At 41.3% G+C, this 14799-nt stretch overlaps 1 protein-coding gene across 7 annotated transcripts in view; it reads left to right on the forward strand.

Moving 5' to 3' along the window:
* PDE9A (phosphodiesterase 9A) overlaps positions 1-14799 on the forward strand; it is a 64973-nt gene that overhangs the window by 38864 nt on the left and 11310 nt on the right. For all 7 annotated transcript variants that reach the window (XM_081858597.1, XM_081858598.1, XM_081858599.1 and 4 more), the window contains 4 exons: positions 3845-3929; positions 10504-10585; positions 11782-11856; positions 14254-14340. In XM_081858597.1, the coding sequence (XP_081714723.1) occupies positions 3845-3929; positions 10504-10585; positions 11782-11856; positions 14254-14340 (329 nt within the window). The remainder of the gene's footprint in view (positions 1-3844; positions 3930-10503; positions 10586-11781; positions 11857-14253; positions 14341-14799) is intronic.

The raw sequence follows: 14799 nt of genomic DNA on the forward strand, positions 1-14799 counted from the left end.
AATTGTTCATGCTTCTCCTCAACATACTGCTTTCAGTCCAGATTGATTCTCTACATCCTGCCACCCAGAAGGTTTATTTGATGCACATTTGAAAATCCTCCCTTTCATTAGGCTATTCAGAAGGAAGTGGTGATTACAACATTGTTGAGCAGGTGTTATTATTGTACAGGCTGCTTTTGATCTAGATTTATTCTAGAACCTGCCATCCACAATGGCATGTGGATGTTTGAATACGTGTTTGAAAACCCTTCCCTTGGTTAGGTTACCCTCATCGTTTCCTCCCTGCACTTTCCCCCAGATGAATGCATAAGGAGCTGGTGGTTGCCACCTTGGCATACACTCAGCCATAATGCCATTGGTCAAGTGTGAATACACACAAACACCCCTATTGCTGGGACTTCTTACAACTGTTTTCACCTGTTGTTAACTGGGCAGACTGTGGGGTAATAATATAGATTCAATCTGTAATGACCTTTTATTTTTGGAATGAAACCAGTTTCTCAAGAAGCACTTCTCAGGGCAAAATAAAAAAATGCAGTAGATCAAGATTGATGGCTTTTGGCAAAGATATAATTCTCCTGACTTCTGCCTGCTTTTCATAGGCTGGCTACTTTCTGAAGCCTTCCCCCCAACCCCACCCCACAAGTGCTGCTGAAACACCTATATATTTCCTTTGAAGTTCTCAGTGAACTGGTGGTAACCATTGGCACACACACGAAAGCTTATACCCAGAACAAACTTAGTTGGTCTCTAAGCTGCTACTGGACAATTTTTTAATTTACTCCACGTAAGTATTAGGTAGTCTATTGCCCTGAATATACAGGAAGAGGAGAGAGAGAGAGAGAGAGAGAAACAGCAGAGACAGGTTTGCAACCTTATACATCTTGCTTGCCAGTGTCATTGTGGGAAGTAGGGGGACTAGATGATTATATGTACACAATGAGATAAGCAGACAGAACAGAGAGAGGGAGATTGGGGAAAGGGAGAAAGCTTCCTCAACAATCTCCTGGTTGCTAAATGTGGCATAGTTCATAGCCTGGCAGATGGAACAAGGGTGGAGACAACAACAACCCTAAAACAGCACAGCCACTGCCACTGCCCACCTGAATGTACAGCCAGGACGATACTGCTGCGTTTACTCAGGAGCAAGCCCTATTACACTCAGTGGGACTTACCTCTGAGTAGACATGGACTCAGATACATTCGTCACATTAATACATTTTGAATGCGTTATAAACATAGAACACCAGATGGCGCCAGAGAGCAAAAAGGAGTTTATATGGATTTTTACATAGGCTTTTTTTGGGTAACGATTTATAACGATTTCTGACATATTTATAGCGTTTTTAACCTACGTCTAGATCCACCCATGTATAGGATTGCAGTTTACATTAACAAGTCACACAGTCTTCCGAGTCTTTGCCCACTAAGTTTATGTCTCTACTAGCAGTTGCACCAGACATCTTAGCCCCCTGAGGTATCAGAACATCTCAGCATCAGATTAATATCTACTGTTCCATGAGCCAGTTTTCTTAAAAAATCAAGCCTCTCCTCAAATGTCTAGTACACACACAGTATATATATATATGCCTGAGGGCAGGCAGGCAGGCAGGCAGGTAATTGAAGAGATTAGTTTAGCATTATGAAAAAGAAAATCCTTTGAAAACATTTTGTTTACAAACACAGTGGAGACCACTGGGTGGTATTCAGCTAAGTTTTACTGAGAGTAATCCCACTGAAATGAATGAACCTAATTTAGTTGTTGCCATTAATTTAATGGGCCTGCTCTGTGTAAACCCTGGTTGAATACCACCCAATGTACCAAAAATAAAAGGTAAAGGGACCCCTGACCATTAGGTCCAGTCGTGACCAACTCTGGGGTTGCGGCGCTCATCTCACTTTATTGGCCAAGGGAGCCGGCGTACAGCTTCCGGGTCATGTGGCCAGCATGACTAAGCCGTTTCTGGTGAACCAGAGCAGCGCACGGAAATGCCGTTTACCTTCCCACTGGAGTAGTACCTATTTATCTACTTGCACTTTGACGTGCTTTCGAACTACTAGGTTGGCAGGAGCAGGGACTGAGCAACGGAAGCTCACTCCATTGCGGGGATTCAAACTGCCGCCCTTCTGATCGGCAAGTCCTAGGCTCTGTGGTTTAGACCGCAGTGCCACCCACGTACCAAGAATAGGTTGATATATAACCTCTGTTCATTTCCATATAGTTTGCATAGGAGAATCCAGTGCAAGCACACCCAGCAGACAATTTTTCATACATACAGTCCTCTGCTACTGTTATTTACATGTGGAAAGGTATGATGGCTTAGCTCCCCAAAATGAGATTGTGGGTACGTTGGCGGTTCTGCTACTTCCCTGCACAGAGCGAAGCCATGGTTGGATAAGGGCAAACAGGGCTGATGCCTTCCACGGTCTTTCACAACTTGCTCTTCTTTAGCGTTCCTCTTTAAAAGTGGGGGTGAGTGAAATAAGTTTCACTTCATTAAAGAGGTAATAATAATTCGTGAAAGCAGAGGATTTATGAAAAATGAACTGACATACTGATGGCAAACTTGGCTTGATAGCAATCAAATTTGATTTCAATCAAGCCTGACTCATTAAGACATGTTTTCCTTTTTACACACTACTATTTCTCATTTTCTTTCTTCATTCACCTATTCAAATGCAGCAATCACATTTGCATCTATTATGTAAGCTTCTTCTTTTCAGACAAATATGAAAGCTTAATGTCACCCCTGGAGAAGTTCCACTTGACTTGCATTACACAACAAATGGGAGGAGCTCAGGAGGATATTAGCCTTTTTAGTAGTAGTAGTAGTAGTTTATTAATGCTTGGGCCTTAGGCCATTCACACATAAAGTAGATGGGTACAGTACGAAAACCAGTAGTATAAAATACTGCATAACATGTCATTACTACCTAGAATCATATATAAAATCGACATCTTGTGTTCCACAACACATGGGAGTAGGAGAATATTGGCCATTTTATTATGACCAAATGAATCCCAATTAAACACTTGTAAGTTTCCTTGAGTTTCCTAGGTACCAGCTTGAGCACAGCAAGCAAGCAGACTGTGAAATTATCCTACTGAGTATGGTGTACACTTAATGCAGTGCCATTTTTTTAAAGTCCTTCAGCAACCAGATAGCAGAAAAAAAGCCACTTATCTATTCAGATTGTATTAAGCTTTCAAGGCTGCATGAAATGCATTTTTTGCCACCTGGACACATAACAAGTCAAACTTTTTGCCCTATGCCATACATATACAGGAACAGGATTTCCTGTGCTGTTTTCAAACCCTGCTTGATATTTAAAGAACAGCATCATATTTTCAAGTAATTATCAAGAACTGAAATTACTTCCCAGTTCCCAGATTAGGTTATGATCCTCACAGCTTCCTCTTTCATGTCACCTGTTCATTTAATAGGGTGCTTTAAGCCCAGAAAGGACGTTTGTCACAATACAATTACAGCTCTTCGTATTGTTAACATATCATTGCAATAGCTTTGTCAGGTGCTTCCATCTATTCATGTTCTGAGAGAGACTCTGAAAAACAGCAAGACAGCTAAATATTGCTGTGTACTGCTCACAATAGGTACTATGACTGTGAGTTTTTTGGGGGGATCTCCTAAAATCTTGTCAGTTTTAATGATTTATGATGTTTGCCGTACATGCTTGCAAAGGAACAGGTTTCGGACAGAAGGACCATTGAGTCACTGGCAAACACCACCACTCGGTGCCTTTTGAAAAAATCTGCACAGTTACTGAAATGAGATCCTTCGGGTTTCTCCATGGTAACCCCCCTGTTGTTTCACTTTGTTGACAGTGGAAGGACTGAAAGTAGCGGAGATTGAAAAGTGTAAGAGTGATATTAAAAAGATGAGGGATGAAATGGCAGCGAGAAGCACCAGGTAAGTTCTGCTTTTCTTTTCTTTTCTTTTTCTTTCGTCTTTGAGGAAAACAGCCTCCTCAGAGAGATTCCTGTATTAAGACTCTTCCAGTAATCCTAAGAAAGCTTACTTGGAAGTAAATCACATTGAGTTCAGTGAGGTTTACTCTCCCAGGTAAGTATGAATAGAATTGCAGCCTAATAAACAAATTTGTAATGCTTGATGGTCTGGGGTTGTTATTGTTGTTGTTTTTAAAAAGCTGTATAATCCAACAGCATGTAGTATTATGAGTTGCGGGGGGGGGGGTAGGCTGTATGCAAGATCCTTCTAATTCAGGGGTAGGCAACCTAAGGCCCGTGGGCCGGATGTGGCCCAATCGCCTTCTCAATCCAGCCCGTGGATGGTCCGGGAATCAGCGTGTTTTTACATGAGTAGAATATGTCCTTTTATTTAAAATGCATCTCTGTGTTATTTGTGGGGCTGCCTGGTGTTTTTACATTAGTAGAATGTGTGCTTTTATTAAAAATGCATCTCTGGGTTATATGTCGGGCATAGGAATTTGTACATTTTTTTCTTCAAAATACAGTCCAGCCCACCACATGGTCTGAGGAATGGTGGACTGGCCCACGACTAAAAAAGGTTGCTGACCCCTGTTCTAATTCCTAGATCCAGCATGGATTCCATTGCTGGAATAGCCAGGCCAGCCTAGTAACGGCCTGCGAAGTATGAGTCATTAAGGGAACAAAGGTAGTGTCTCTGTGCTGGAGAACAAATGGGTGGGCCTCCCTCTCTCAACTGTCTGTTTGTTAGAAAGACAAACAGCCAGAGTGGAGAGTTGAGTGATGTGAGCTAGAAGCTGGATGAAAAAGCTGCAGGCTGGGAAGTCAGAGAAAGAGAGGCATGGCTGATTTCTGCTGGAATCCAAGGCTGGGGCTATTGGAGAAGCAAGACCTTCTTGGGGTGTTAATTCTGTGAGCCCCTCCATCGTCGGCTCAGGTTGTATATATGTTTAAATAAGCCATTTATTGAAGAGACACTGCAGTCTCTGCTGTCCCTCATTTCTAAAAGGAACCACGGGACCTGGATAAGTGCCAGGAACCCCTGGAATCTCGCACAACTCGGAGATTGATGGTGGTGTGCAACAATACATATATATGAATGATACTTGTTTTATTTAAACAGACATGGCGACCTAATGGTTAAACGAGCTCATGCCAGATGACTGGAAAAATAACTCTCATAGAGAGATTAACATCTTGGTTTCCCTGTGTTTACCCATCCGGTAATAAAGAATTCTGGCCTTAGTTTTATGCGTAGAACAAAAACTTATTCTGCCAAGAAAAACATTCGTTTGGTAAGAGGCTCTCTTATTTTAAACAGACCTGCTCAGATATGAAATGTAATCTGAGAAAATATCACAATATACACACAGCAACTCCTCTTGTTATGGTCTTGTACTATGCAAGGATGTGCATGCTATATTTTAACCCCAGAAGGAGGTATTTCCTTTTCAGCGGAAGAAGCTAGTCTGCTAATCTGATGCGTTACCAAGTTTGGAGCTGCAATTAAAACAGGAGCAGAAGCAATCATAGCTTTTTAATGGCAGGCTGCAGCAGCTGGTACATTTCGGCTTCGCTGTCGCTGACACATCAGAGCAAGCATGTCGGCAGCCAATACATGATTAAAGTTGTTTAGAAAAGAAGATAGAAGCAGTTCAGAAGGCTGGTACTGCTGGGCAAAGGCATGGCAGCTTTGCAAACTTCAGCCCGCTTAACTGTCCAAGCTTCCCCTAGGAAAACCTGGGAATTATAGTGCTGTGATATGGTCCATGCTCACAATGCAGAGGGTACATAAAGTGCTTAAGGAGTTCTTGTTGTCATCACTGATGCAGGCAGCTTTTGCCAAAGTGTTACATGTTTATATCTCATTATAGAACTGGAATGGACAATTTCAGTTTCTCTAGCTTTCTTACTTCTCCAGTCTTGAGTTCTCCACATTTCTGCAGCAATATGCCTTTTTCTATCATTTTTTTTTTTTAAATCCTCACAAAAATCCATCAGCATTTGGGTGCAGTTTTATTTATAAACATGTCTAATATAAATATTTTTGCAAATAGCTTTTACAGATATAATGCATTTGTATATGCTACTTTCACTAATTTATGCATTTTTATGTGCACTATTATGTGCATGTTTGTACATTTTGGTTGGAGAACGATGTCATGAAATTTGGAGAAATGCGAATTTTGAAGGGCAGCTGTGTTTTGGTTCACATATTGGTTTGAGAAGTGAAAATTAGCTACTATCTCATTCAAATGCAAATAAAATTATATTTCTCTCTCATCCCTACTTAAGAGGTACAACATGCGTGTGTTTGATCTGGAGAAGAAGTCTTCAGTTTTCCCCTTTGGGACACTGACTTTTTCTCACCACCTGTTTTCTCCCTTGTTGCTTTTTCCCCAGAAAGAAAGAAACTAATAATGAAGTTGCAGCTGTTGTTAATATTGCCTACTAATTCCTTTTAGCAGAAGCTAAACTTGACTTCTCTAGAATTCTAAAACCTGGCTACTTCATGATTCCACCTCAAAGTTCCCCTAACCCTTCTTCCTCCACAACTTCTTTTGTTTGCATCAATATTTCCAGGGCTTACACAGTTGAGTCACTTACATTTTGTATTTATTAAATAACAAAGCCTGTAATTCTGAGAGGCCCCAAAGTACAAGCAGGGTGCCTCCTGAAAATTACTGACAGGATGCAGGATGGGGGGGGGGGAGAGAAGCGAGAGAGCTGTAATAAGCAGATCCATGAGGCATCTTGAGGCAGCCACGTCTAAGGGGCCCCTCTGTGGGAACACCCACCCACACCACTGCTGCCAATGAAGCGAGGAGGAGCGGTGGTGGCGGCTTCTGGGTTCCAGCGAGATATTGTGAGAGGCCTCCACAAGCTCTCGCTGGGGTCTCATGAGATCTTGCTGGAATCTGTAAGCAGAAGGCACACAATCCCGGTAGGAGAGGTTTCAGGTGAAAAAAGGGGATGAGCTGCCCCTAGTAATGAGAAAAGCACAGTGTCAGGATCATTGAGCATCTGTTGAGGCCTTCACTCTAGCAAGCCCTGGAGTTCTCTGCTACTCTCTCCTCCTCCTCCTTGTTGTCACTGCCTTTTAACCTGCCTTCTCTGAGAAAGGCAGCAGCCTCCCCTTGCCTTGCCTTCTCTGTCTAGGTGCAGGTGGACTCAAAGGGAGAGGGGATGTGGATGGGCAAGGGCAACATCAGAAGGTATAAGCATCTTGTACATGGACCCCACAGAATCTGGACCCCACACTGGACAATACATGGAGAAAAGAGGTCACTAAGTGACTGAGAAGTGAATGTGGGATATAAGAGAGGCTGCACCACAGGAAAAAGCAAGGGGGCTGCTAGACTGATCCAGAAGATGAGTCTTTTGCTAGCCTAAAACTGAGGGCCATCCTTTCCCTTTTCATTCAAAACACCGAATCAATAGCCACAGGTTTGGCATTTCACCCAGAACTTAAATCTAGCTGGTTATTCTAAGTAGCTAGAAGAAGATCCTTGCTTTGCAAAGATACACATGATTGCAGCTGATGTTCCTTCACCCCTAATTATTACCTGTCAAGTAGAGCGTAATTTCAGCTCAGATTCTACTGGTTCAACTTGTACTCCACCAACTTTCTTGAAGCTTTGAGAGGATGAATAAGCCAAAGTGCACACATTTGTCATACAGTGTTTTCGTTTCCTCAATTGAAGCAATAAAACCTGTTTCCATTTTCACAATCCAGATTTCAAGCCTGGTTCTGAGGTGTTTAAATGGGCACATCTTGGGGATCCGGTCTGACAATGGATAGCACACAACAACGCCTCCCCAAATTGGCCACTTCTGAGTATTTCTATAATCCACTGGGCCTTTCGCTTAAGAAAAGAAAAAATGATGCTGCGTCTGACAGCAGGTATAATTTTGCTTTCAGGAAAAGGTGTTAGCCTATGTCCCTCTAAACGCATTCACTTTACACCCACTTTCACACTCCATCTTTTCTTCCCATTTCACAAATGGGAAGTGTAAAACACTGGCCATATTCTACTCTCACCTCCCCACCTTCACAGTTAAAAGCACATTCTTAAAACATCACAGCTTCTAAAGTTTGCACTGTATCCCAGCCACTGCCATTTGCAGCCTAAGCAGATGGCTTTTGCATTAGCAGCTGGGCCTGAGACATCGCAACAAACCTTGTCAGTATACTCCAGATTGCTGAGGGCCTTTCATTTATTCCGTTGCATGAAAGGAAAAGGATGTGCTCTGTGTGTGTGGCATTCGTCCTGAAGGAAGACCTCCGTAGAATTTAGTGATTAAAATTACAAGTAGCTTTGAGTTTCCTAGGCAACGTGGCTCCAGCTGTTTGAAGTGACGGCATAAGCCAATGTTGACTTACTGCAGAAGGGTCTTGATCCTTGAGCCGCTAAGCAAATACTCATCTCAAGAGTTGGACTGAAAGACTTCCGATACACATTGCTGAGGATTCATTTTTCTATTTTGAATTCTCTTATTCCGATGCTCTCTCTGTTTTCTTTAATGTATCTGCGCTCTAATTGGGGAAGGAAGAGAAATATGATTCAGTATGATTCAGATTTAATGATTCAGATTTAAAGGTGAACCTAATTCACTATTTTTGAAACAATATTCAAAGCAAAACACAGCCATCCTTTGGATTCTACACTTCTCCAAATTTTGCATTGCAGTTCTCCAGCCAAAAATGCATATATGCATATACTAGGGTAAAGTTTTTTTTTTTTTAAAAAAAATGATTACTTTAAAGGGCATATGATTCATATATTAGTGTAAATAGCATACAAAATGCATTACATTGGGGGAAAGTGCTTTGCATACATGAGCATATTAATGCAAAATTGTGTACAAAAACATATATATTAGAAGAAATTCACACTGAAATCCTGAGATTCTCATGAGGACTTAAAAAAGAAACTGTTGTGGAAAAATGAGAAACTTTGAGAAACTGAAATTGACAGTTGTCTCCATGCCTAGCCCTAACCAACAGAAGATGACAAAGTTGCCAACTGCCCAGTAGGTTCTAATCTGACCAACAGGCCTAGTATGCCTTCAAGGGGAACATGACAGGCAGAAATTTGAGCTGTCTATCTCCCTCTCCCTCAGGTTTGAGATGTGGTGATTTGGAAAGCTGTGCCTTATAGAATTTCAGTCTCACAATTCAGCAAAAAGTCAGGAAACCCAGAGAACCAATGATATTACTCTTACTTTTCATTCCAGTAGGCTAAATTTCAGCCACTTAAAAGTTAAAGAGGTTTCTACACACACAGCACATCTCTGTGTCATCTATCTGGACTTGCAAGAGGCATTATCAAAGTTCAGAGATACTGTACATTCCTGCCAGGCAAAAGCACCACGAGGACCTGGAGCAGGGCTGGTGAGGGGTGTGGCCTAAGGGAAGGGGTGTGGCCTGGGAAAAGTTCAAAGGGCTAGAGACCTGTACAGTGGTACCTCTGGTTGTGAACGGAATCCGTTCCGGGGCCCCGTTCACAACTTGAGAGGAACGCAACCCGTGTCTGAGCGTGCGCGGGTCGTGATTTGCTGCTTCTGCGCATGCGCGTGCCGTCATTTTTAACGTCTGTGCATGCGTGAGCAGTGAAACCCAGAAGTAACCCGTTCCGTTACTTCCGTGTCGCTGTGGGACGCAACCTGAAAAGATTTAACCTGAAGCGTCTTTAACCTGAGGTATGACTGTACTGTCACATTTGGCCCCTTGACCTGAGACTCCTCATTGTTATATTAGGGAATAAGTCCTACTGAACTCAGTCAAACTTATCTTTGAGTAGAAGTGCATAGGTTTGTGCAGCATGCACTGTAATGTAAGCATACATCCACTGGCGGAGGAATGGGGGGGGGAGCATCCACGGCGGCACGATCCTGGTGGGGTGCCATCGTGGCTGCCCCCCCGTGCTGCACACCATGCGCCCAGGACATGCGCCACACCCCTGCGGGCAGCGTGCCACAGTGCCAGGATGCATGCCATGCACTCCACCCCTGCCCCCCCCCCGCCAGAGCTTGAAGCTCCGCCACTGTATACATCTCTTGATTTTTGTGGTATTTTAGGGTTTTGCTTTTTTTTCACATTAAAACATGGGTTCCTGCATGCTCAGCGTGGGTTGACCATGTTTTTCCTGTGATGCTTAAAGGGCATTTTCATGTCTGAAAATACCTGGTAGAAACATCTCCCAAGGCTTTGATCCCTTATGAATGGTTGTGCAAATTCCCTTCAAATACGACATTACAGGAGAAGACGCGGTTGATTTAGAGTTTCAGTGTAATGTGTGGAAATGGCCAGCTTTCTCTAGATTGTGTTCCATGGTTTCAAATTCAGTATAATAGTATTTTGCACGGCTGCAGCATTTCTGATTTTGCTTTGTGGATCCAAAGGTGAAAATCGTTTGGTCGGTTGAAAATCGATCTCACATGATAGTAGACATCAAAGGAACTAGTTTATTCATATTTGCTTGAAAAAATATATACAAAAGGTAAAGAGGGCTGGATTTTGTTTTTTTACACAGGACCAACTGCCCCTGTAAATACAGCTTCCTGGATGAGAGCAAGAGGCTGGTGCCCCGAAGGGATGTTCCATCCTATCCCAAGGTACACTGCAACACATAAGAGTTCAAAAATTCTGTTTTACAGAGCAGATAATCACGTTAGTTAAAAATATCCTTTCCATCCCTTGTTTATTATGAGAACATTTTCTACTCAAATGCTACCTAGATTTTCTCCATAAAATCTCTTATTAAAGTTTCCATTTACTTTGCTACGGGTGATGGTTAGATTCCATTGCTCCCATGCTGATATAAAATATTTAAATCAACAAATTATTATTCTTTTATTATTATTATTACTACTATTTATTAAATTTGTAAGCTGCCTTTCATTCAAAGATTTTAGGGCCGTTCGCAGTATCAAATGCAGAATAAAACATAACAAAAACAAAACTTTCCCATCACCCCCTCCCACAAACACTTTTAAAGGGACAAATCAATTACAAGTCACATATCTATGAAAGAAGGTTCCCTGATTTATTTATTTATTTTAAAAAATATGTTGAGTTCCTATTCCAAGTAGTATGTTTGGGCTGATAGATGCTCATTGGGGTACGTTTCACCATACTTTGAAGTGGTAAGGAGACACACACTTGCTGTTTTATTTTAAGAACTGAGGCTCTTGAAAGACGCATTTAGCATCACATCTCGCTTGGCCCTAATTCTATATTTTTCAAGCTCCTTGTAATTACTTCATGGTGAGGGGGAGGACCAAGGGTGCAGTGTCGGTTGTCAGTTCCTAGGGTGGGTGCAGGTGCGTATGGTTTCTGTGCTGGGGGGGCAGCCCAAGCCTCGCTGCCACCAGAGCAACTCCACCCCCACTGGAGCAAAGTGGGGTCATACTGAGCTGCCTGTGCAGAAGGAGAGCCTGTCCAGACGATACAGCCCTTGGTGGACGGAGATGAGCCCTGGACCAGGCTGTGCTAGGACATCTGGTTCATGCCCCCACAAAAATTGTGCACCTGCAACCATAGCCCCTCTGTGCCCCCCACACTAAGCCCCTGGGACAGACAGTGGAAAACCTTGAAGACACTGTTATAATTCATATATTTGGGGGTTGCTGCCTGAACTACACCCTCTGTTAGCTCTGGTTCAAATGAAATCCTATACAGAGGGTAAGTTGGTTACTTACTTATTGAATTTATTGAGCTGAGTCATGAAGATGGGTGACCTACAAGAGAAAATATGAAGCGGGTGTTGTTGAGAATCGTATTTCATAACAATGCCTCATTTTCTCTGCAGTACATGCTTTCTCAGGAGACAATAGAAGCTCTTCGGAAACCAACCTTTGACGTCTGGCTATGGGAGCCCAATGAGGTAATGCTGCCCCATGGAGACAGATTCCTGGTCCCTCCTGTAAATGTTTGTTCTGTGGGACTCTTATGAGCATTTGAGAATTGGAACCTAGACATGGTTGTGTTACAGAAACCAGAATGAAAATGTACAGATAAATACAAAGTGCTCTTCAAATAAATGAAAACTCTAAGAAGGCTTATTCTATAAATAAATGCAACCTAAAAAATGCTAAGTACTGGAACTAATCAGAGCAGTGGAGCATGTTAAAAGTACCATAATGTGAGTAGACACCTACTGTATCTCAAAACCAGGTCCATTCACATAATAAATAATAGGTAAAGCAGGAATTTCTTCAGACAGCTGATAAGCAAAAAGCACAATTTACTAATCGGATCAAGGTTTTTTTTTTACCTTAATGTGGTTCAACTAAGAATTCTATAACAGAGGTCTTTCCCATTATCGTTTGTACTTTGAAGTATACTTGGTTTTGAGAATGTCTTTTCACCCAAAAGCCTTTCTGTAGCTAATTATGGACTACAAAAAAGTGACTCACTTTGCAAATGAAAGGGGAAATCTGATTTGTACTAATTTGAATAAAAAGTTGGGTTCAGGCAATCAATGAAAATGAAAAGTCTGTATAATATTTTCACTGTATTTTATTTTTAAGGCTTGCTAGATTAGTGCCGTTTGCCTTATTTGTTGTTGGGTTTCTAACCAGAATGAGTCTGTAATGAATTTACGAAAGGAGCTATTCTGGCTAATCATCAGAATGCAAACAACTCATGGAAAAGTGGAATGTGCAACATATTTTTATTTTTAAGATCTGCAAAACTGATGTAGCAGCTTCATCATATTTGTTCATGTCTTTATAATTGCCATGAGTTTGCACGAGGATCAGTTTGCTATGACAATTCTCCTGTGACAATTTTAGTTAAACAAAGCTCTCTCACTTTTTTATGACATCTTTTCCAAAATAGTTGGGGGAGGGGACTTTTAGATACAAACAGAAAACAGAAAAAACATTTTCCTAGCTTGTCTTATTGGTGGTACAGACAGCAAATCACATCATTAGATACAAATTGCTAGTAACACAACATATGTCATCTTTATGCTCAGGAGCAATTGTATAAACCATTATGTGAACAGTGTCACAGCCTCATTTGGATAGGTTCACCTTTTTGTTTATTTGCAGTTTATATGAGGTGTTTCAATTCACGTTACCACTTTCCTAGGTTTGTGTGGTGCATTTTTAATAGTGTTATAAATCACAGCCCTGTTACATCATTACAATGCAAAGCAAGAACACAACAGCCTTCCGTAAAGTGTCTTTAGAATTAGCCCTTTGCATTCTACCTCCCTCTGGCTCTCCTAATGTGGCATGTTAAAGGACAAAAATATAGGAGTGTTGCCTGTGATGGACTGCAGGGAAGGAGATGTACTTTCAGCTCAAATGCTGGCTCACCAGAATTCAGCACTGAAAAAAAAGAAAGACATGGCCTATGTTTGTTGTCTTAATATAGTTTTTTCCTTGTGTATGTGCTGGTCAGTGCAGCTACACAGCTATGTTTGCTGCATGGAGAATGCAAGATTAAAGAAGCTACAGGAAGACATCCAAGTTTTAGGCAAGCTTGGCTTAGAACGCTTGTTGCCAACTGCTATTATCTCTGCTGCTGTGCTTCTTTGCACTTAGAGCCCTCCAGACATTGCTGAACTGCAACTCTCCTCAGCCCTAGCAAGCATGGGCAATGCCTCGGGATGGTGGGAATTGTAGTTCAGCAATATCTGGAGGCCCAAAGGTTCCCCTCACCTGACTTACTGAATGTGATTCAAAGTCTTCATGGAATTTGCCATGGACTAATGAGCAAAATGAATTATAGGTTTTTATTTCGTGCAGCAAGTGATTGGGTTGGACATTTTGGTCCTTCAGTCACAAATGAAGCTAAAGTAGGAACTGCTCAGTCTGCAGAACATGAGACTCTTAATCTCAAGGTTGTGGGTTTTGCCATGTTGGGCAAAAGATTTCTGCATTGCAGGGGGTGGGACAATTTGACTGTCATAGTCCCTTCCATATGTACAATTCTATTATTTTCTTCCATTTAAAATAAGAAATAGTCTTGCCTCAGTTTTTTATAGATATGGGTTTGTATCCTCTGTGGTGGTTAGATTTCATTCCTAAGGGCTTTGAGTGAACAATGTATCATTATGTTTTTAGACCGCAGTTTTTGGCCTCAGAGATAATGACTTGTTCATCTAGATTACCCAATGAATTCACAAATTAAGCATCCCATTTCTAAATTCAGCATTCTAGATGAATTCAGCAATGCTTTTAAGTCACAGACTTAAGTGTCTGATGTGTTAGTGATGCACACTAGTGAAAATAATGTAATAATAGGAGAATTCTTTTTTTTTCTCCTCCAGATGCTGAGTTGTTTAGAACATATGTATCATGATTTAGGATTAGTGAAAGACTTTAACATCAACCCTATCACATTGAAGCGATGGCTGGTAAGATTTAACGAGCAACTTGTATGGGATTTTAAATATTTGTGATTTTTTTTTTTAATGGGCATATAGTCTCATATATTCACAGATTTAAAAAAAAAAATGTGTAAGCAGAGTATAACGAACACTTGTCCAACACATAAAGTATATAGAATACATATTATTCTTAGAACAAAAGGATTGCCATTCTGACACCATCCAATACTGACATCAGTCAATCTCTTCTTTAAACAAAAAACTTAAATAAGCAACCCAATCAACAGTTGTATCCAAATTAAAATGCCTGGTGTCAAGTGGCAACATTTATTATTAGTATCAACAGTAATAACAACAAGAAGCTTATCATCAAAAGTATGACTTGTTTATCTGAAATGTCTCTTATGCCATCAATTTGCATCACTTTTGCTTTGAGCTGTATCCATTAATTAAACTTAGCTTGCATTCGCAACAACATCCAAATGA

This window comes from Podarcis erhardii, assembly GCF_964252035.2.
Source record: "Podarcis erhardii genome assembly, chromosome: 4".
Lineage (NCBI taxonomy): Eukaryota > Metazoa > Chordata > Lepidosauria > Squamata > Lacertidae > Podarcis > Podarcis erhardii.